Here is a 20,571-nt window from a genome sequence, read left to right as displayed (position 1 = left end):
AGAGGAGACTCGAATTCAGACTTCCGGATAAGATTGAAAGTGCGGAGTGTTACGGTATTGCTTGAAGGAGAGTTTGCCCAAGCTGCATTCACCGCCGCGCTGACTCGGCCACATGTACAGTACCCTGGTACAGTACAGCAGTGTGCGAGCTGCACGTGGTCCTCTGAGAGAAACTGCACTTTAAGACTGAAGTACAGAAATGCTGTGCAATGCGCACTGGATATCGTACCCTTGGGTACAGTACCATTGTCTCGTTCCCGTCGGAATTGCGACGCGATATGAAACACAGTGCGTTGTATCGCAAGGTTCTATAGTAAACTTTACGCAGTAGATGCGATATGTGCTGTACCGAAGGGTTCTGAACTGCAAAAATAACTTTTCTACAGTATGATGCAGGGCCGAATGTGTCAGCGACGGTGACAGAAAGCAGTGGAAAAATGGCGGTAAAACAAACCAGTTAAATACGGAGATGACAGTCAATAATGCGGCACACGAACGTGTTTATTGCACAGCGACGGTCATGGCTCACACACATGTGGCAAGAAGCGAGATGGATCGAAACGTGGCCAATGTGTCGCTTGACGTTGTAGCCATCGACGACGATAGTTAAAAAGGACGCGCCGAATGCCAGCGCGGAGGTTTGGGAATGGATGCGGAGGCTCCAGGTGTCAGCCGCGCGGGGGGTGACGAGCGGGAGGGCAACGGAGAAATCGCCCATCAGAGCGCTCTATCGCAAAGGAGCAGCGAAGCCAAGGAAAGAGGACAAGAAGTGTACAGTCAAGTGTCCAGTCACAGGCGCAGAGTGTGTGGTAAACGCAAGATATTCAACCAAAATTGAAGGCTTCTCCCGAAACCTTGGCGCAGTACAGTACGTACAGTAGCCGAAACAGAGCTCAGCACCGTCCAACAAGGACTTTCTTCAAGACGACGGCAGGGGTGTTCAATGTAAGGCAGAGGCCCTCGCCGGTGGGTAGCAACCCACGCCGCAAGACACCTTCCACAACGCGTGTAAACCGCATGCCTGCTCACCAACCGGCACACGACCAGTCGCTGCGCAAATTACGGCCTTGCTTTTGAGTCCTTTGCTTAATGCTGGTGTTGCGATGTGCCGGACTTGCAACCCGCCCGCTAAATCTAGCCAACACCCGCCACGTCTCTTTAAAGCTCCAGTTGTATTTGTTACAGTCCCACTCAATCAAACACGCCCGTACAGATGCATGCTGCTTCAAAGAGACACTGGGCGCCATCACTTGAATACACTTTTGCAAACCTGGTCCAGTCTCACCACGCCCTCCGGAACCAGAAGTGATATAAATGGACCAGCTTCCCTCACCGACCCCTCTCTAACTCCCAGTTTGCAGCAAAAGGAATCCCACTTTTCTGCAGTTGAAACTCTTGCTCAAACTCTTGCTCAAACTCTTGCTCAAACCCCAGGTGTCGATATTTCCTTTCTCCGCACACCGCCAAGATGATTGTCCTCCGGACAGCGCTCGTCCTCGTCCTTACTGTCACTCTTGCCGCCGCGGGCCGCAACCCTTGCCATGACAACAAGGGATCGAACGGAGCCGGCGTGACCTGTGAGAAAATCGTTCTCCCGCCGAAGCTTTGCGGAGCATGCAAGCTCAAGCCACCTGGTCCGGGGGGCAACTTTGTCAACTGCAAAGCCATTTACGATCTGGACGACCCAGCGTGCAGAGCCCAACTAGAGAACTACGCTCGTCTCAACCGCAACTGTGATCCCGTCCGGGTGAGGCAGGTGGAGAACTTCTCCGTCCCCGCCAACAAGATGGGTCTCGATTACTTTGTCTACTCGGTATGCGAGGAATGTTGCGATTGCATTCCCATTGGTGCCAGATCCGACCAGTACAGTACCCGCAAGGAAAAGAACACGCTTCTGAGCTCCCGACGAGGCAACTGCCCCGCCCATGCGGCGTATGATATTTGCCTTATCTGGCCTAACGTCAAGTTTGTCTCCGGCCCGTTCTCGAAGGATCAATTTTGGAGACCAAAGATTTGCCCGCTGCTCAAGAGCTGGCTCAGATCACCGCAAAGCAACAACTGGTTGGAAAGGAGCGTCGTGCCGATGGATAAACGCATTTTCGAATTCCTCACTCGTTTCGGTAGAGTGGCGAGATGTCGCAACCGGGACACCTGGATGAGATGCCAGATGTTGGAAGAAAATCAGAAGCGCCTCTGAGAGGCCTCCGATGCGATCTTCTACTGCGGGGGATGACTGTATTTTCCGTAGTCATATTCGATGATCACGGACATGGACAACTTGTATCATTTCGCAAGAGAAAGTTAAGACTACAGTAGCTTTAAAGGACGCCGTGTCCATAATGCTCTCCATTTCGCATTCCTTGATCCAGTTTAGGGATAGGCGTAGCGTCAAACTAAAAAGAACCCGGGTGTGCAATTAACACGTTATTCGAACCAGCTCTCATTTTCGCTTCTCTTTTGTTGTTTGACTGGTGCACTCACCAGTGTTGATAGCGGAGAGGCGTGAACTTTCGTGGTGTGAGAAGTTGTCTTGCATGCTGCAAAATGACATCGGTACATGTATGAATCTGTCCCTCAGCAGCCGCCGTAATTTCGACGCGGATGCGGTACGGCAGGCTGTTCTGCAACAACACTCGCCCGTGACAACGCTGCCTTGCGTGCAAATGCCGTGGTTGGAAAATGCATATTGCAGCATTCCACAGGGCCAGCTGTGGAGATTCGGTACTATAGATAGTTCTTCAACATGAAAACATATATTCCAAGGGAACAATCTTAACGTCCCGGGGGCGGGGTCCTTCGTATCGCAGATACGAAATCGTATCTGGTATTTAAGATGACGGAGGATATGCTATCAAAAAAAAAAAAAAGGGGGGAAGCAGAGCACGTGGAAGCCAAGCAGTCGATATAGCTCACATGTGCGAGAGGTTGAAGCGTTCCACAGACTTAATTGACTTGACTCTGTGTGAACGAGAGCATGTTGTCGAGGTGATTATATCAATGTCGTGAGTGGTTGGCACAGGCTAGAGAGGTGAGCATCTTGGAATGCGGTAGGTGTCCGACACTTAGGTCGGATACGGGCCCGGCTCTAGGCTACAGTACTGTAGTGTAGTCTTTTGAGCTGGTTGGCGCATGTTTGCTAACCCCAGGCAGTGTGAGATGGCCGGTCTACTGCACAGTATTTCCGCAGTATGCGCCAATTACTGTGAGGCGAAGGCTGCTGAGGTTGTTTTCATTGAAAAGACTGCAGACGGGCTCCGGATTAGGGTCTTCGGCTGATCCACAAACAACTGCACACGTGTCCACCTCACAACATCTGTCCTTCATATCCGTCTTTATTTCATCGCCCATAGAACTGATTGATCCGTCGCCAAGGCTGCTGATACGGGAAAAAGGCGCGTATATCTATGGAGCCTGTTTCGGTTCGCAAAGTTCGCATGGCCAGCGCGAGCGCTTCGACCTGACTGCTGCGGAAAACGAACCGCAGATCCATTCTAAGTCAAGAGAGAAGTCCTCTCTCAAGCAATGAGCGGCTTTTTTCGCCGTCGCCGTCGAGCTAAAGAACCTGCTCCCCCGCAGAACTACACTGTCACGCTCCATGCCATTGGCGACAATGTCCAGGACGTTGACTTTCGGTGAGTGAAACTACACCCACGCCATTCACGAACTGGTTCACACCCACTCTTATTCATTAACACTCGGTCTCACCCACTTCACGCCTGTCATGTAGAGGGGGCGCTACCGTCCAGGCCAGGCGCATTGGACTTGTCGGCTTTGTCAGGCACATGAATGACGGCTCGGTTGAGGTGCTGGTCCAGGGAACGAGGGCACAGATTGAAGAAATGAGGGCTTGGTGCCGTACAGGGCCACCGGGTGCCAATGTGTCCAGCGTTATCGAAGCGAGAGCCATGAGTGAAATAACAGAGTTCAATTATCCCGATTTTCGTTCGATGAGGCATATCGGCCCGTAAGCCCAATTCGAGGCGTTTTATTATATCCACTGTCGCTTGATGAGGCATGTTGGAGATACCAAACGATGCGGTACGTCTTTCACGTTCTTTTTTCTGTGTAACACCTGTCTGTGTCATTATGACCCATACTAGTATGCATATGATGATCTCTCAGTAACACTGGAACAATCCGAATCGTATCGGGTCTCTTCTAAGAGGGCTTCCCATGCCGATTAATTACGAATAGGAAGAGTCTGAGGCGCAACCTTGTATCTTATGCACACAACTCAGTTATTGCATGTCCGTCGGACTGCTAACCAGCCTTTTACTCTTCCACAAACTCCCGTTTCATCGATATTCGACAGTCACCCAAATATTCTATGAAGAACATGCTTTTGCTCTAGGTCATGCGGTCATGACAAGCGCAGACCACGTTCAAGCCAAGGGCAACAACCACATATTCTTGCATTAAAGACAGCTCATGTTGATTGCAACTAGTTTATTCTTTCAGCCTCCGTGCCGGCAACAGCTTCCTATCTTTGCTTGCCAATCTGCGCCTACGCTTTTCAATATACTTCTTAACGCCTCCCGTTTTCTTGAGCGCCTTGAATTTCTCCTTCACTTCCAGCCTACGTAGGTCCTTCTCCTTCAAGAAGTATGGCTGCTTGCCCCGCTTCACAGCCTCTTTCTCTTCCTCGCGAACCCTTCGTAAAATTTCTCTCCTCTTTGTAATTACATTCCTTCTGTTGTTCTCTTCCTCCATCTTGCGTAACTCATAAGCTACTTCCTCGTTGCCGTTGTCCTTCATCAGCGTTTTCTCTAACTCGGATTTTCTCTTCTCGCGGAGCTCACTCACGAAGGAGTAGTTCCTTTCCACATGTCCCTCTCGAAGATCTCCGCAGTGCTCCTCGAAACGAGGGTCAAACGCTTTACGGACGCTGCGTTCAAGCCCTCGACCTTCACTAATTCCAAGACACCGCTCTCTCCCCACAGGAACTGGTCTTCGTGATGATATTTCACGCGGCCGGCTCTTCTTCGAGCGCGTCGCAACGCTGTCGGGTGCTTGGTTGGTCCGGTATGGTCGGGCAAAAGCCTCGGATGCTCGCTGGACTTGTTCCCTTTTCGCCACCTGCACTCGTTCTCCCAGGGTCGGTTCATCGTCACCATCGGAACCCTCCCAAAACCTGTCCACAGATTGTTCCATTTGCATGGAAGTGCTCTTAGTAAAAGTAGCAGGTTGATGTTACTGGTTGTCAGTGTTGTTTGGCATGCTCTCAAACCGACTTCAAAGTTTCCAGGGCGAGCCACGGGCGATAGCGAACGTCGGTGAAGTGTTGCCGCGGCGTCTCATTTCAAACTAAATTTTATGAATTTTACTTTGTCTTGATTTTATAGCTACAGTAGCATGTGGCCTCCCAGGTTCTCGTTGGTCGCTCCGTGGACCCAGGGCGTTTGGTATCACCCGGCAACGACGTTGAGAAGAGCGTGTCAATATTCGTGTCGGAAGGCATTTAAAGGCTTGGAGTATTCTGAGAGTCACCAATTGCCGTCTTCACGTGACAACAGCATGGCGGGCCGTGTGATAGCGCAAATTCTGATCATGGGCGGGGGCTATGTTGCGCGAGCATTTGTGCAAGCGTACCAGCAGGCGCTGGTCAATGGCGCTCGCGGCGGTGCATCCCGGGGGGCTGGCGGGAGAAGCATGCGAGGTCGAATTAGTGCAGAGGAAGCCTCGGAAATCCTGGGCGTGAAGAAGGACGCAGGATTGAAGGATATATACAAGCGCTACGACCGCCTGTTCGAGTCTAATGACCCAGCAAAGGGAGGAAGCATTTACATTCAAGCCAAGATTCATCACGCGAAGCAACAGCTCGAGAAAGAAGCAATAGCGCGCGGGGAAGTGCCACCTCCGCCTTCGCAAGACTCTACAACTACGGGGAGCGCCCAAGACTCATCACCAAGGTCATCGTAGCGACTGCGTTCATGCCTTGCACCATTTATCCACAAGCTTGGAAACAGTAGGCATCTCTCCGCACTGTTATTGCCATCATCAGATTAGTAGCCAAGATGATGTCCTGCTCGTCGATCTTTTCTGTTAATTATAAGCCCATCTACTCGACCTCTGTTGCGCCTGCCACCAGTGAGCCAGAGGATTGACTTCGATTGCTCTTCGTGGTCCTCTGTGAAATTCTAAGTTTTCTCTGAAGCTCCAGTAACAGACTACGAGCTTGGGTGGGGTCTCTTGCCGAGCTTTGTAGTAGAGATATTCTCTGAGCGACCGAGACCAGTGATATTGTCTTTTGCAATTGCCGTTTCTCACGCTGGCCAAAGGCAAGGTTTGCCTTTGCGAAATCATTCGCATTGGCAATACTGCGCACTGGCATTCCCGCAAGCAGTTCGTGTGCCTGTGTCGCAACCTGATTCGGGAAGCCCGCTAGTCTAGCGGTATCAATACCATAACTAGTTTCAGTTAAAGTACCACTTCGAACGGTGAATGTAAACTTTCTACCAGCAAGTCCTGTCCCTATTGATGTCATTTGGTTCTCAAACAAAGGGACTGTCTCAAGATGAAATGCTTTGATGACCGGATTGATATTTGCCATTGCTCCTAGTCCCAAGAAATGCGTTGTGAACAAGGTCAGAACATTTGGACATGATGACAAATATTCCGCAACAGCATATGAAATGGCAAAACCATCCAGTGTGGATGTCGATCGTCCTAGTTCGTCAACAAGAATCAAGATGCTCGGCAAATTTGGGGATGGAGTGGTTTGCTTGTCTCCGCAGTTTTCAAGAAACGTGCTATCTTCTTGCTGACGAATCGCTTCCAGAATTGTAGCGATGTCATGCATTTCCTTCGAATAATTCGATTGAGATTGGGATGGGTCGTCGCTGGTGTTGAACCTCGTTGCTATTCTTTTCAAAATTCGGATCGAAGCAAATTTGGCTGGAACCATGCATCCGGTGTGGGCCATGACGGTAATGAGACCGACCATGCGTATGAAAGTCGACTTCCCAGCTTGATTCCTTCCAGATATCAAGTGAAGAGCAGACGTTTCATCGAGGAAGACATCATTGGGAATGGCGACGCGTGGCTTCATATCAAGCAGAACTGGGTGAAAGGCGTTTTGCATCGCAATCGGACCACCGATAGTCAATTTTGGACGTTCAGTGCTTGCCTGGCAGTAAGAAGAATAGCTCACGAATGAGGCCATGGTGTCAAGGATGGCAATGCTGTCACAGAGGCGATGTAGCGCTGTGATTGCCTCAACTTTAAATATTTCATTCAAGAGGGAACCAAGCTCAATCTCTGTTATCCTCCATATTTCTTGTAGAGAATCGTGATACCTTGAGTTCAGTTGCACCAACTCATTTGAGGAGAACCGGTGTATTTTCGTTCCAGCATCGATTTGAATGAACTCATCAGGAAAATCTTTCACATCGAGGAACTTCTTGTGGATTGAAAAGTGAAAGCCCCTCTTCAAGTGCATGGAGAGTTGTAGCTTCGGTATATTATACTTCGTCCTAGTTTGTTCAGCCAAATCGTCCATATCCTCTTTGTTTTCGGAGAGTGTCTTGCGACAGACATCAAGGCGACCTAGACAAATAAGGGAGAATGTTATAAATGTTAGGCACTACCGAAGGATGAAGACAGCTGTCAGGTAGATCAACGTTATCTGCTCCAGCTTTCTCCAGGTGGAGGAGCAGATACTATTGATCTACATCACAGCTGAAGATTGACAATGCGGCCCAAAGGATATGTGGTGTGTACATAACAAACCGTTTCGTCCGGAGAGCACCGCAAAGGCTCCTTGCATACGCATTCTCCCTGCTTCTTTTGCTGGAAGTGCCTCTTGGTCAATGATACCATCAATCTCTAGAAGCAAAGTTGCGAAAGAAGGATGTCGCATGCTTTCCGCTACACCATTTAGTAGTGCCGATTGCGAACCCTCAATTGCCTCCAAGAGAGGTAATACGGCCCGAAGCGCGCCCTTGATCTGGAGGATATTCCTTACCAAGTGAATTGACGGCGGAGATGCAGACTGTATTCTGCCTGTAGTCAAAGGGTTATTGAGGGCGGCATCCTCCCTTGAGCAGTCACTGTCTTCGGCAGATGTGGAATCGAAATGAGCAGGGTCTGCGATAAGCCCGATAGAGCGTAGCTTCGAATTTTCCCTCGCCATCAAAGAGGCTGCGGCACCCTCCAGGTCTGGAAAGCGGGCAAGAATGGCGACAACGTCAAAGTACATTTTTTCCGAGTTGGTCATCTCATCGACAGCGTCTTGACGCATAGTGATAGTGAGGAGGTTCGCACTTGGTTCAAGGAGACACCGCCTCATAAAACGCTTTCCGGCTCGGGTCTTGGTTTTGTCCATGGCACGAAGAAGGCAATCAGAGGCAGCTTTCCCTCCGACACCAACGCGACGGCGAGCGTTGTTGACAATCTCAAGACCCTCTAAGGCAGAAATGTCAAGAAAAACGGCTTCGTCGTTGGGACGAAAACGAATCTTAAGACTCGATGGGGCAAAAGATATCTCATCTATGTGCTCCGTGTATCGAATGAGGGCACCGCAGCATGCAAGGGCTAGGTAGCATGAAGATTCGCCGAGGTTGTGGAGGTTGGGACACTTGACATTGCTGAGCTTATCGGCCATGAGTGCGCCATAGGTCTCGTTGAAATATGTGCGACCTATGAAGGTTCGCTGAAATAGAATTAATAAGACACACACGGATCAGAAGGAAGAAGGTTGAATTGTGTGAAGATTGTTAGAATTACGAGCTATCAGGGGCTGAAATAGTTGAATCGACATTTCCGGTATGGCGGCAGATGACATACCTTAACATTGGCTAGGCGTGTACATGCTTGAATGGCCTGATCGAGGAGCCCTGCAGCGCTGGAAACGCACATGAGAATTTCGACTGGCATAAAGACGCACAATGCGGTGACAAGTTTGACAAAAGTCTTGGAATCAACAAACTGCCTGAGCTCGACATCGAAACCGCGGAGGTTGTACGCGCAAAAGCCGACATCGTTGACTGCATTGTCGATGACGGCGAGGATGTAGGTGTCTTCCTGGCGGGCAGTGCGTGTGCCCGTGCGCGTGCGTGCACGACCGGAAGTGGTGGTACGAGAGACGACGCGGGTGAGCGTAGACGGGGTGCCTGGATGGAGACGCTTACGGGATGAGGGAGGCATCGAAGAACGGGAGGGCAGCGTTGTAGCGTTGTAGGAATAGGGGTGGCATGGCGGTGCGAAAGAGATTTAGAGGACCCGGTGAAGTAGCGGGTTTCGGTTGGTGCGGAAACAGGGGGAAGGAAATGTTTGACGGCTGTGAACATGTATAGGGAGGCGGTAGTTGGCTGCCAAATTTGCTGCACATAGCCATCGTAGGTGGAGTGCGAAATGAAAGTCAAGAGAGATGAAGACGATGTTTCTGTTGGAGCCGATAGTGCGCGTGGCGATGATCGTGAACGTTCCGTATGTGTATCATGAGCACACGTGTAATGTAGGTCTCACGGCATGGATGAAAAGCATGCATAGCACAAATCGGGCGCGATGGAAAGACACAGCTGCAGCAACACTCACACTGGTTGGATGAAAACTAGCGTGCCTTCGCGTATGCTTTCAGAGTTGCAGCCAATGAACGCGCGGCGGAAAATGGTCACTGCAAATCAACCATGGTGACATGACAATGCAGTCACGAAAGCCAGATTGGGATGGATAGCCCACGACGCCTTCCAAAATCATACCCGCGGTGGGGCCTTTTGATTGGCTGTATGTGCCATGGCTTGCAAGACTTAGGTCCATGTCAAACGCGATTCCACGATCCGGATGCATAATCCAGCCCTCCCATTCGCCCATTCGCATCTACACGGCCTCCCAGCCATGACTGCGTACTGCATTCCCCTGATGCCCTCGTTGCCATACCTGCAGCGCTACTTGCCCGCCTCGCTGTAGAGGGGAAACAGACGACGCATCTCCCCCCTTCGCCGCCGCTCCACTCGAATGAAACCCCCCCCACAGTTATCCTCGCATCCACACCGAAACGCCTCTCCACCCACCCCGCCAAACTCCTCCACTTCTTTCGACCTTCGCCCACTGCTCTTTTCTCCACTCTCTACCATACCTAGTCCTCCATTATCCTCGAGTTGTCTCTCCGATTTCAACACTTACTTTCCCCCCATGTCCTAGATGAGAAAGCGTTCCCACTCCTCCACCGTCCCTTCCCGTATTCTCCCCGATAAAGACGTCCCCCTGAAACGTCTCCGTGTGCTACCACGAAAAGCAGAACTCACAAAGCCGGAAGCCGTCCCGCAATGGCTCAACGAAGCCGCTACCGCCTTCGTTGCTCGCACACCTACTTTGCGATGGACCGGAGGATTCTACTCATGGGGTACATGGTTGGATGACCTTCGCCAACTCTCCGTCTGGACAACCACTCCGGAGAATACAAATATCGCCCCACCATGGCGTATTCTCATCGACGCTTGCAAGGCCTCTCGCCAAGTCCGCGGTACCGCCGCCTTGTATGCCGCAAAGAGTGATCTCGTTAATATCATCATCAATCTGGTCTTTAGAAAAGGGGAGGAGCAGAGACTTACTCATGTCAACGAGACCGCCGCTGCAGAGAGGGATGTCATGCGCAGAGTCAGAGCCGTTGTCACTCGTCAACGCAGACACGAAGCCCTTTCTCTTACTCTTATCCGCTTTCTAGATCTCGCCTTCGTCTTTTCTGCTTTCAAAGATTGCCGTGTTGCAGGTGCTATCGCTTTGAACCGTTCGGCTGAACAGGTTGCTGCTGACGTGGAAGCAGAGCTCTTGTTTTTAAATCGTAAGCCCAGCGCAAAGGAGATTCGTGACCTTACAAACCGTATGGAACAATACATGTGGGATAATCGCTGGCTTCCTTGGTATGAACAAGTCCCTGGTGTTCGAGATGACATGGTCATACGAGCTCGAGAAGCCGCTTTGGCCTTTTGCAAAGGCCTCCCTTTTCCACAAATTCGCTTTGGGACAGGCGTCCGAGGCCTCTCCAGAGATCATCTAGCTGGTTCGAAAAGCATGGATGAGTGGCTCTTACTCTTGCTAGACCCTAGTCAAAGCGAGAGGTGGTCTCGTCTTTCCGTCATCTACGAATCTGCGGTACGAGACGAGAGGGGTGAAGAAGATCCTTTGCTTGAAGAGACGTCACGAAGAGTTTTACAAACAGTGTTAGAACCACTAACAGAGCTTAGAGAGGGTCTGGATAGCGCTCACTCCAAGTTGGTCGATGCTGCACCGGGCATTATTGTCTCCCAATCTGTCAATATTCCAGGCCGATTCACCTTCCGCCAGCTGCTCGAATTGTATATACATCTCTCTATGTTTGGGGAATATCTCCACACAACATACCGCGGAAGGGCTCTGCCTTCAATCGACGAGATTCATACAGGTGCCGTACTATACGAGGAGATTAGACGTCGGGTTTGGGAAGTGCGCTGTGTCATCAACGCAGACAAGATGGACACGCTGCTGACTTGGTGTCTCGCCACACAGGAGCTTTACAATGGCATGCCAGCTCTCGAACGTCGAATCTCGTATCAACAGATCGCCGTGAAGGCTGCCTTTGGGTCCGCTATAATACGACATGCGGCGAATCCAAATGCTCCATTTCCAGAACCCTTTATCATGCAGAATGATCCACTGTCTTACGCTGCGATCGTCGCAGAGTGGGATCCTCCCTTAGCAGCCAAAATAGTAGATGCAGCAGTAAGAATTGGGCCGGCAATTCGAGCTAGATTCGAAAGTGGGCATAGTGATGGCCTTGATCTATACACATATCGTCGCGTAGTTGTTTGTGATGCAGCTCGACAGAGATCTGCTGGAGACTTGCAGGCAGCAGCCAGAACTATGGCAAGGCTTCATCCTGTGTGGGATGTATGCGAACCAGACAAGGCGTACGGGCCATTCGACATGAGAGGGGTCATGAGACTACAAGCAGCGGCTGAGGAGGGAAACTTTGAAGCATCTGCTGTCTACGGTTGCTTTCTCTGCAGCTTGGATTGGATTGATCGACGTCGGCAATGTGGAATACCGGAGGATATGGAGAGAGGAATTAGATTTATATGCAAGGCAGTCGCATTAGGAGATACTGCTGCTGCTGCAGACCTCATGCATCTTCTTCTCTCTAATCCCACAAGAATAGATGGACACATCTGGGAGATGACGCCACAATTAGTATGGCACTCTGTCCAGTGTTTGAAGGAAGCTGTGAGGGAAGAGCCTTCGATGCGGTTGTTCGTAGGGTATTTGTATTCTTTGGGCGCGACAGATGTTCCAGTTGATTGCAGAGTGGCTGCAAAAGCCTATCAATGTGTTCTAGAATCCGTCACCTCAAGTCCCAGGTTCCAAGCTTACGCGGCCAATAACTTGGGTGTCTTGCGGTTGTTGAATACACCTGGGGCGAGCAGTGCTCTCCCCGAAGCCAATAAGGCGTTTGAATTCATCCGGGCATCTGCCTCAGCTGCTGACCCCAAAGCTGAATCAAATTTAGGCGCTCTGCTCTGTCTTGAGAGTAGCGACTCGTATCAGCAACTCGAGATGGCAAAACAAACTTATTGGCAGTGTCTCAGCAATCGAGACTACAACAACCCCGTAACAACGATTCAGGCTAGAAGGGATACCAGCGAGGTTAATGTTTACAAAATGAGAATCGCCCCACAACTACGGGAGAAGTTTTGCAGAGAACTTCGTGCTGAAGGCATGGTTATGGAGCGGTACGGGACCGTTTTAGAAACAGAAACAGTGCCGTACGTTCCCCAAGCAACTCTGGCAGAATTGAAGCCGTAGCATCATTGCACTATTTGAAGTGATAGGTTTTACCAGTTTTCTCATTGCATCGAAATATAGGATCTTAGTAGAATGCGATGATACAACATCTATCCGCATCAATGTAAAGTGAACTATGCCTTGAGATTCAATGAGTGCCGGCAGAGCACGATGAAGGATGTGTGAGAACTATGAGTAGTCTGCTTTCACTTCTAAACTCACTGGTTTGGAGTGGGTCTACAAGTATCTCAATCCTAGCTCCCGCATCGAGGATGCCGAATTCGTAGAAAGAGCAACAGTACACATGGGTCCAAGGGGGATCTTATGGAGGACATTCATGGCGTGTTTCCACCAATCTCGGCTTCTTCGTGTCCCAACGCTACTGCTGCAGCAGCTCGTAGATGCATCTTCGCTGCAAAAGAGTAGGTAACTTGCTACTAATAAGGCCTCATATTAGCATTCACGAATGAGTGAGGTCAAACATGCTACTGTACCAAGGGTACTGCACGATATAGAATTGTACAGTATTGTCTATCGACATGAGATCACAATTGCAGAGCGGCATTCACTACACGTGTACTGTACATGAGAAAAGCGTTTTGGCAGGGGTCCAGTTGCCTGATCCCGGCGCATAAATGTTGAATATTCTCCAAAAAAAGACCTTACTGGCCGTCATGCGAGATGTTTTCTCAAGCACACCATACTTTCGTAAATGTCGAGCAGGCCAGCGGGTGTGGAGTCTTGCTTGCGGGGAAGCGGGAAGCATTTAACAAGGGTTGCTGCAGTCATCGTAATTGTCTGGAAGAAAGCGTAATTGGTGAAATTCCAACCATGGAGCAGCAAAGAGCTTTTGTGGCAAGTCCGTCGTTGGTTTTCGGATTCAAGCGAGCATCTTTCGTTTGTGCACGACAAGATGTGCTCATGTGCCGGTGCTCTCACCGACAGTACCGGGTGTCCATGATTGCTGGGGATCAGAGAAGCGAGAAGCAAGTCCCAGTCGAGAAGCTACTGGTTGAACATTCAGACTATGCAGACATGTCAGAGTTTATTGTCGATGTTGATGATGATGATGACGACCTCGACGAAAACATTGTTGAAGTCATCGGACCTGATGGTGAGGTTAAGGAAGAGAAGCGCAAGAAAATTCGCAAGAGAACTGGGAGTTTTGTCGATGAAATCAATATGCCGCCTGACAGTGCGCTAACGAGTGATGCAGATCGACAGCCTCCAATATCTGAGGACGAAACGGCCCAGTACATCCGCACCGCAGTAAAAGCGGCCGACGAACGAAAAGCGGGTGATATTCTTGCGTTGCGAGTGAGCAAACTAACATATACTGCTTCATTCATTGTCATAGCAACTGGAAAGAATTCACCACAAGTGCGCGCTATTGGAAATCTGATCGAAGAAGACCTGGTCAAGAAGCATCAAATGCCTGTTCGTCGACGGGATGGTACAGCAAATTCAGGGTGGCTTCTTTTGGATTGTATGTAATACTTGCTTCTTTTATTCCTTTATCCGCCCCGTACTGCTCGCGAACTGTTTCCTGATTTTCTTGCTTCGTTCCCGTTCCTTTGATTTTCTTATGTGTGTGTGGCGTCACAGACGGAGACTTCATGGTCCACATCTTATCTCCTGAACAACGAGCTAATTACAACTTGGAAGCTTTATGGAAGAACGGCGAACATCTTGATATATCTGATTGCTTATCCGGTCCTGACCAGAGGGTATCCGTGGATGAAGAAACAGTTGATTCTCTCGATGACTGGCTGAGCTAACAAACTCAACTAGATGAAATGCCATGGCGAGAAGACCCGTAGTGAGATGACTGTGAGATGGATTCAGACCGAATTGCCAATCTGTCCGCGATATCGTGCAGGGTATCTCCAATTTCCCTGCAGGATGCGTTTGAAATTCAGAGTTCGTCGTTGGTCAGTCTATGACTCCCTTCTGCGGGCCCTTGTTGGTTCACTGACTCTGCATTCGATACTGCGCGTTCGTCGGCGTCGCCATCTTCGTCATCGTCGTCATCGTCGTCATTGTCGCCATCGCCGTCGTCGTCGTCGTCGTCGTCATCTTCATCTTCAGACTTTGGGTTCGGAGTAAACGGAATATTGTCAATAACTGTCCTAATAATTTCGGGTTGTTTGACCATGTAGTCCTTGGCCATATGGCCATCTCTAATGGTTTCGCAATTTGCGATGACCTGCCGCCCCTGTGGCACAAACCACAGTCTGCATCCAATGCCAGCCGCATTCATCTGGTTTCGGAATTTTGTGGTCACCATGCGCCCTATATTGGGAGAGGAGCCGTGCTTTTCTGTCAGTACAGCCGTGACGACCTTAGGTTGCTTCATTGCCATTCCCATAATGGTATTGATGTCCATACCGGGCTTGATCTCACGCTGCCGCCTCGGAAAAGGGTTCTTTCTTGAATTGTGAGTCTCACCCCATTCCTCCCACGCTTCTTGCGGATCATCATCCCGTTTATCTTTTGTTTCCAGATATTTCACCTCTGTCCTCACGGGTGGCAAGTCTGCAGCACCATTTGAATCGGCGGTCTGTACTGCGCATTGTAAATGCGAAAGCAAGATAATTGCAAGTAAGAGCTTAGACACAGAATTTCGAGCTCGTCTTAATCTACTCATGGCGAGCAGTGCCACAAATCATCGAACGCCCTACGATACGATCAAGCTAAACCCTTTCCCAGAAGAGTGGCTGCAGATCTCAAAATAGAAGAACTCGCACACGACACAGAGCGATGACGAAGGATTATGATGCCATGGACACGCGATAGTTCGGATACTGTACTGAAAAAACGTCACATCATTACTGTAATGCCGTGTAAGAGCGTGTACAGACTCTGTACATGCGAAGGCATCCGTCAAGCCATGCTAATCTGTGTGCAGAGCATGCTGTCGAGGACGAAAGCTTCACTCATTCTCCGCAAGACCCGTAGATAGTGGAATTGTTGGATTCTGAACGAGTGAACAGAGTTCTGTGCCTACTGCCAGACCTAGCGATGTGTGCGTGCTGTGGAGAATAACGCTCTGGCGGAGCTGCGTTATGATGACGGAAACCTGACGGGGCGCGTGCCCCGGTCCACCGGCCATATCCCTGTCTTGGCGTCGTTTGGTTTGCTCCGAGGCGGTCGGATGCGGCGGGGAAGCTGCGAAGTGCAGGATGCCTTGTATCTTTAGGTACAGAAGCTCGTAGTGCAGGGTGCTTTGTATCTTTAGGCACAGAAGCTCGGGGTGCAGGATGCCTTGTGTCCTCAGACATAGTGGCTCTTGATGCAAGATGCCTTGTGTCTTTGGACATAGACGTTCGTATGCTAGGTACAAATCTTGTTTCGGGGACTGACTCCATTTGAGGATTTGCCTCGCGAAAGATGTCTTTCATGGCCTCCAACGTTTCCCACCCCCAGTCCTTTACACAAATCAAAATCTCATTCAACTCATCCTCGAATGGTAATTGCAGCTGTAGCGTTTTCTTCTTTTCGTAGGCTATCAAACCGAATACGAAGATGCTTAAGGCGTGTCCAACAGCTGACACTTTGACGCTTTCGTTCAGCATCACTGGTCGAAATACCATTCGGTAGTAGTGATATCCAACGGCTAGACTGAGAATCGATTGCAGCATTTCGTATCTGGAGCCTTGCAGCACTGTAACCAGTGCTTGCGAAAACATATATCCCACATACATAACAGCATTGATGAAGAGACCTGCGCTTACAAACTTGGAAAACTTGTTCTCACCGAGTAAGCCAATGATCTCACGGCCAAAGAGCACAGAGGACAAGAATAAAATACAAAACTCGGCCATGAAACCGATGGCCTCGTACATGACGGCGTGAAGAATTGACAAGCCGTATAGCTTTTTACATGCTATGCCCCACGCCATGAGTAGTGGAATGGTGGGAAGCAACATGAGGAACTCCTCGATAACGGATCCGATGAGACTTCGTTCGCTTAGTTTTGGTAGCACCCCTTCGACAGCCGAAGCCAGTCTCCGGTCCAGGAGCACAGCCTCTTGAAAATCACGATACAGTGGCTCAAACAATTCAGTGGATTTCGCGAGAACGCCGACTGCGGTAGCGGGTAGGTACTCTACTCCTCTCATATCAAGCCAGTGGGCAAACCCCGCTTCACGTAGCATTCTTTGTAGCTCTCTTCGCCTTTCAGCCAGAAAATTGTAGTTTTCTCCCAGGTCTGCCAACTGATCAGAGAGCTTCTTCGTCGAGTCTTGCACGGCATGCAGCTGCCTCTCTGGCTCTTCCTTGTCCTTTTCAAACTCGGAAAGCTTCTTCTGAGTCTTGAGTTTAACGCGTATCTGATATTCCCTCGCTGCTGTAGTCTCCACAATGGATTCATTCAAATTTTGCAGCAGTATCTTCTCGGCTTGCATGTCACCTTCCAGCTCGGCGACGTCGCCTAAACGCTTCCTTAGTCTGTTTCGGAGCCACATGACAAGCTTCACTGATGCATTACGCAGCTTGTCTTCTTCTTTCTGGACACTGATTGCGCCACGGCCGTCTTTGGGTGGCCGTACTCTTGTGCTGGGAGGTACGGCTGTATGGCTGAAGGTCTCCCGAGGCTGCGTAACATTTTGTTCATGAGGAGACGTGGGAATCCTTTCGCCCAAGGACCTCTTCGTTCGTTCCAGGGGTGGCTGTGGTTGATCGGCATCTGGATCTACAGATAACCCAAGACCATCTTTTGCGCTTGGCTTGAAACTATTTTTGCTGTTCCCATCAGCGACTGCTAGGCCTAACAACTTCCCATCCCTGACGTTGTTTTCAACATCTCGGACGATGGGTTTACTGAGAGGTAGTCGGTTAGCATAACGCATCTGCGACTCGACAGAACGCTTCTCTGTTTTCGCTGGTCCCGTCACTCTACCGCCCGAACGTTTAATGTCGTTGGTTGTTCTTTCGGCCTCTATCCCTTGAAGCGAAAAAACAAATATGAGCACAAACAAGGATGGAATGAGAGAAAATCGGAGACTCATTTCGAAATCGCTTGCGAAGGAGCACGCCAATGATAGGCAAAACGTGGGCTCATTGACCAAACCGGCGGGAAGAGATGATGGGAAAGGCACAACCTGTAATGCATATCGACATGCTAAAACTAGAAGAAGGACGCTCGCCAACAGATTCCAATTAATTATGAATTGATCCGAGGGCTTGATGTTTAAAAAAGTTAGGTGAGGGAAAGTTCGAATTGAGAAAGCAATGCAATATTTACGACGTTGCCACAAATCGTTATCTACATCATGTCATACAATTGCGATACTTGCTATCTCCTGCAACGCGTGCGCTGCGAACCCCCTGTACGTCCAGCCTCTCGAAGGATCGGTGCTTGATTGCATGAAGGACTGACGTGCCCCAGACAACACTTTGCCACACGGACGCAAGATAGCATTCATGGTTTATCGCCCAGAATGCCAGAAATTTACGGTGTTACAGCAGGGGCTTCCCCCATAACCCGGTCACGATGACCGATAGCAAGTACACACCAGACGGCAGCCAGTCTAGGCAAGCTGTAAGAAAGCGAGCATACTCCACCTCATGGCTTCAGATTGTCTTGGCGTCGTTCATCGCAGACTGTGTGGAGCTTGAGAAAATCGGGAGCCCAGCGAAATAGACAGGATTATCCCGACCTTCCTTCGACGATGATGGGTTCTGATGTGTGTACGATTGGTCCGGATATGTCGCGAACGCGGAAGTATCGGCCTTTCGATCCTTAACAGCCGCCTCAATGATATAACTACCTCGATCATAAAGGGTATACAAAAAGATGACCGAGTAGATGACGTAAGCAGGGGCGCCAATGTGAGGGTCCTGATTGAGAATGGTTCTCTTGTAGGCGTTCATGAAAAAGTGCAACCCCACGCACGACATGCAAATGTACTGGGCAAAGTCCTTGAGCGCGCCGGAGACGTAGGCGGTCATGCCGTGCAGGACGAGATGGCAGACGAAAAGGAAGCCATGCAGGATCATGAACGACTCTGCCATATGCTGTGACCGGTGCCGGAAGACGATGAGAATGTCGGTGCGACTCAGCACGGTCATGACGACGCACACGACAGACAGTAAGCCGAAGTAGAGGTTGATCGCAATAAGATAGTGCTCCACTGTCATGAGCGAGAGACGTTGGCGCACCTTCATAACGAGCCATGCGGCAACGACAGTCGGACACAGTAGGATGACGTAGAAAATAAGGCCAGAGTAAAAGGGGCTGTTCTTGATGGCTGGAAGATACTGGTTGATCGCCTCTGTAGTCTCGTTGGTGAGCTGCTCGTTCAGCTCGGCAGCCTCGTCGACGCCGCGCCACACAGGCTCAAACGCATTGGTGGTCTTCAGTATAGTCTCCTTGATGATCGGGTGTAGAATATCGACATTCCTTTCGAGCCATGTGTGAAAGCCACTATCCTGAAACTTAGTAACCAAGCCCTCGACTTTCTTCATCAACCTCTCCCTCTCCATCTCAAGCTCCCTCTCCCGAGCATCTGCCTTCTTCCTATCCGCATCCATCTTGGAGAATGCGGTATCGAAATTCTCCCCCTCCGCCTTCAAATCAACCAACAACTTTTCAATATTTCTCCTCTCCTCCGCAATATGCTCCTTCTCATCAAAGGTGGCATTCTTCTTCTGCTCTGCCAACCGCAAGCTTTCCACAGCCTTTGTCTCCTCCTCCTTGACGCGGCCCTCCTCGCGGACCTTGACCGAGATTCTCGACTTCAAGGCGGTGACCCTCTTCAGCAGCTCGGCCTTTGAGAACATGCGCGTTTGCAGCGACTGAATCTCGTTGAGCTTGCGCGTGAGGGCCTCCTTCTCGGTCTCCACCTTATGAAAGGCCTCATCGTCCGCGCGCACGGCGGCGTCGTCCTCGCGCAGTGGAACTTGTTTGGCGTCCGGCGATAGCTCCTTGTTCTCGTGGCCGTAGTTGGCACGCGCGAGCGTGCTTAGCAGCAGCAGTACACAGAAAAGGAGCAGCGGGACGCGGGGCGAGAGGGAGGACATGGTAGGGGCGAGCAAGGGGGAGCGGGCGCGGTGAGAACGGGCAGGAGGCCCTGGGGTAAGGTTGGGCAGCGGCGGCGGCGGGGTTGGAAGGGGCGGGAGGGTTGCCCTTGTGAATGACAGGGGAGTGCAGTGTGTGTAGGGAGGTGGGAAGAGTGCGGCGGTGGGTTTGAGTTTGGAGAGCGGGTGTTAGAGTGCGAGAGAAGGAGAGGGGGGGGGGGGGAACTGTCGGGGCGGAGGATGGTTAGATTTGGTTCCGTTTCGTCGGAACGGAGGGTGGTTGTCGGAACGGAGGGTGGTTAGTGTTGAAGAAGTGTGATGGGGATCCGGCAAAAGCAGAATGAGTTTACGCGGGTGCTGTGTGCATTACATCTAAGCAGCAGGCGGGTCACGTCGAGTATGATAAGGCTGGGGCCGGGCCCCGCGACCGCGCAGGGCTGATATATTTAGTGTTCTTCGCGATGGGGGGGAAGCCAAATAGGGTCGTAGAGGCGGTCTGACAGTTGCCGCGGGCGGCTTTCGCGGCCACATTTAGAGTGCGGTGATTCGGCGTGACGGGCCCAGGTATCGACACTTGTGCGACGGAGGATGGCCTTCTTGTGACCAATGGAAAAGAGGCAAGCGTTCTTCGAGTGACGGTACACGTGTCTTGAGATGCGTCTATCATCCCGAGCCGCTTTTGTACACGTGGCACAGGTGCTTTTCGACGGAGGAGCACCATCTCCATGACATCTTGTCTCAATCCCCGCCGCCATCGCCGTCCGCACCCCTCCTTCCCCATCCCCACCGCGTTAT

General features: G+C 50.6%; 7 protein-coding genes; 4 read left to right on the top strand and 3 right to left on the bottom strand.

Annotated features, from left to right (window-relative positions):
* The first annotated feature begins 3,473 nt into the window (after nucleotides 1-3,473).
* On the top strand, nucleotides 3,474-3,968 carry CHC_T00007234001 (hypothetical protein). XM_005710755.1 is given in 3 exon segments: nucleotides 3,474-3,522; nucleotides 3,523-3,632; nucleotides 3,728-3,968. 2 exon segments carry the CDS (start codon nucleotides 3,523-3,525, stop codon nucleotides 3,966-3,968), a joined length of 351 nt encoding a protein of 116 aa, XP_005710812.1. The 5' UTR covers nucleotides 3,474-3,522.
* Nucleotides 3,969-4,007: 39 nt separating this feature from the next.
* On the top strand, nucleotides 4,008-4,427 carry CHC_T00007233001 (hypothetical protein). XM_005710754.1 is given in 3 exon segments: nucleotides 4,008-4,038; nucleotides 4,313-4,419; nucleotides 4,420-4,427. The coding sequence occupies 2 exon segments, from the start codon at nucleotides 4,008-4,010 to the stop codon at nucleotides 4,417-4,419; spliced, it is 138 nt and encodes a 45-aa protein (XP_005710811.1). The 3' UTR covers nucleotides 4,420-4,427.
* A 4-nt stretch (nucleotides 4,428-4,431) lies between these two features.
* On the bottom strand, nucleotides 4,432-7,498 carry CHC_T00008573001 (DNA mismatch repair protein MutS homolog, MSH4). XM_005710753.1 is given in 2 exon segments: nucleotides 4,432-6,058; nucleotides 6,059-7,498. 1 exon segment carries the CDS (start codon nucleotides 7,496-7,498, stop codon nucleotides 6,059-6,061), a length of 1,440 nt encoding a protein of 479 aa, XP_005710810.1. The 3' UTR covers nucleotides 4,432-6,058.
* Nucleotides 7,499-10,140: 2,642 nt separating this feature from the next.
* On the top strand, nucleotides 10,141-12,777 carry CHC_T00007232001 (hypothetical protein). Its single transcript, XM_005710752.1, has one exon. The coding sequence runs from the start codon at nucleotides 10,141-10,143 to the stop codon at nucleotides 12,775-12,777; it is 2,637 nt and encodes an 878-aa protein (XP_005710809.1).
* Nucleotides 12,778-13,437: 660 nt separating this feature from the next.
* On the top strand, nucleotides 13,438-15,643 carry CHC_T00007231001 (hypothetical protein). XM_005710751.1 is given in 2 exon segments: nucleotides 13,438-14,250; nucleotides 14,251-15,643. The coding sequence occupies 1 exon segment, from the start codon at nucleotides 13,438-13,440 to the stop codon at nucleotides 14,248-14,250; it is 813 nt and encodes a 270-aa protein (XP_005710808.1). The 3' UTR covers nucleotides 14,251-15,643.
* A 49-nt stretch (nucleotides 15,644-15,692) lies between these two features.
* Nucleotides 15,693-16,124, bottom strand: CHC_T00007230001 (hypothetical protein). The gene has a single exon (XM_005710750.1). It carries the CDS (start codon nucleotides 16,122-16,124, stop codon nucleotides 15,693-15,695), a length of 432 nt encoding a protein of 143 aa, XP_005710807.1.
* Nucleotides 16,125-17,980: 1,856 nt separating this feature from the next.
* On the bottom strand, nucleotides 17,981-19,779 carry CHC_T00007229001 (hypothetical protein). XM_005710749.1 is given in 2 exon segments: nucleotides 17,981-18,330; nucleotides 18,331-19,779. 1 exon segment carries the CDS (start codon nucleotides 19,777-19,779, stop codon nucleotides 18,331-18,333), a length of 1,449 nt encoding a protein of 482 aa, XP_005710806.1. The 3' UTR covers nucleotides 17,981-18,330.
* Between the last annotated feature and the right edge of the window lie 792 nt (nucleotides 19,780-20,571).

Source organism: Chondrus crispus, genomic scaffold (assembly GCF_000350225.1).
Source record: "Chondrus crispus Stackhouse genomic scaffold, scaffold_67, whole genome shotgun sequence".
In the NCBI taxonomy this organism is placed as follows: domain Eukaryota; phylum Rhodophyta; class Florideophyceae; order Gigartinales; family Gigartinaceae; genus Chondrus; species Chondrus crispus.
This window is presented reverse-complemented; position numbering and strand designations above follow the sequence as displayed.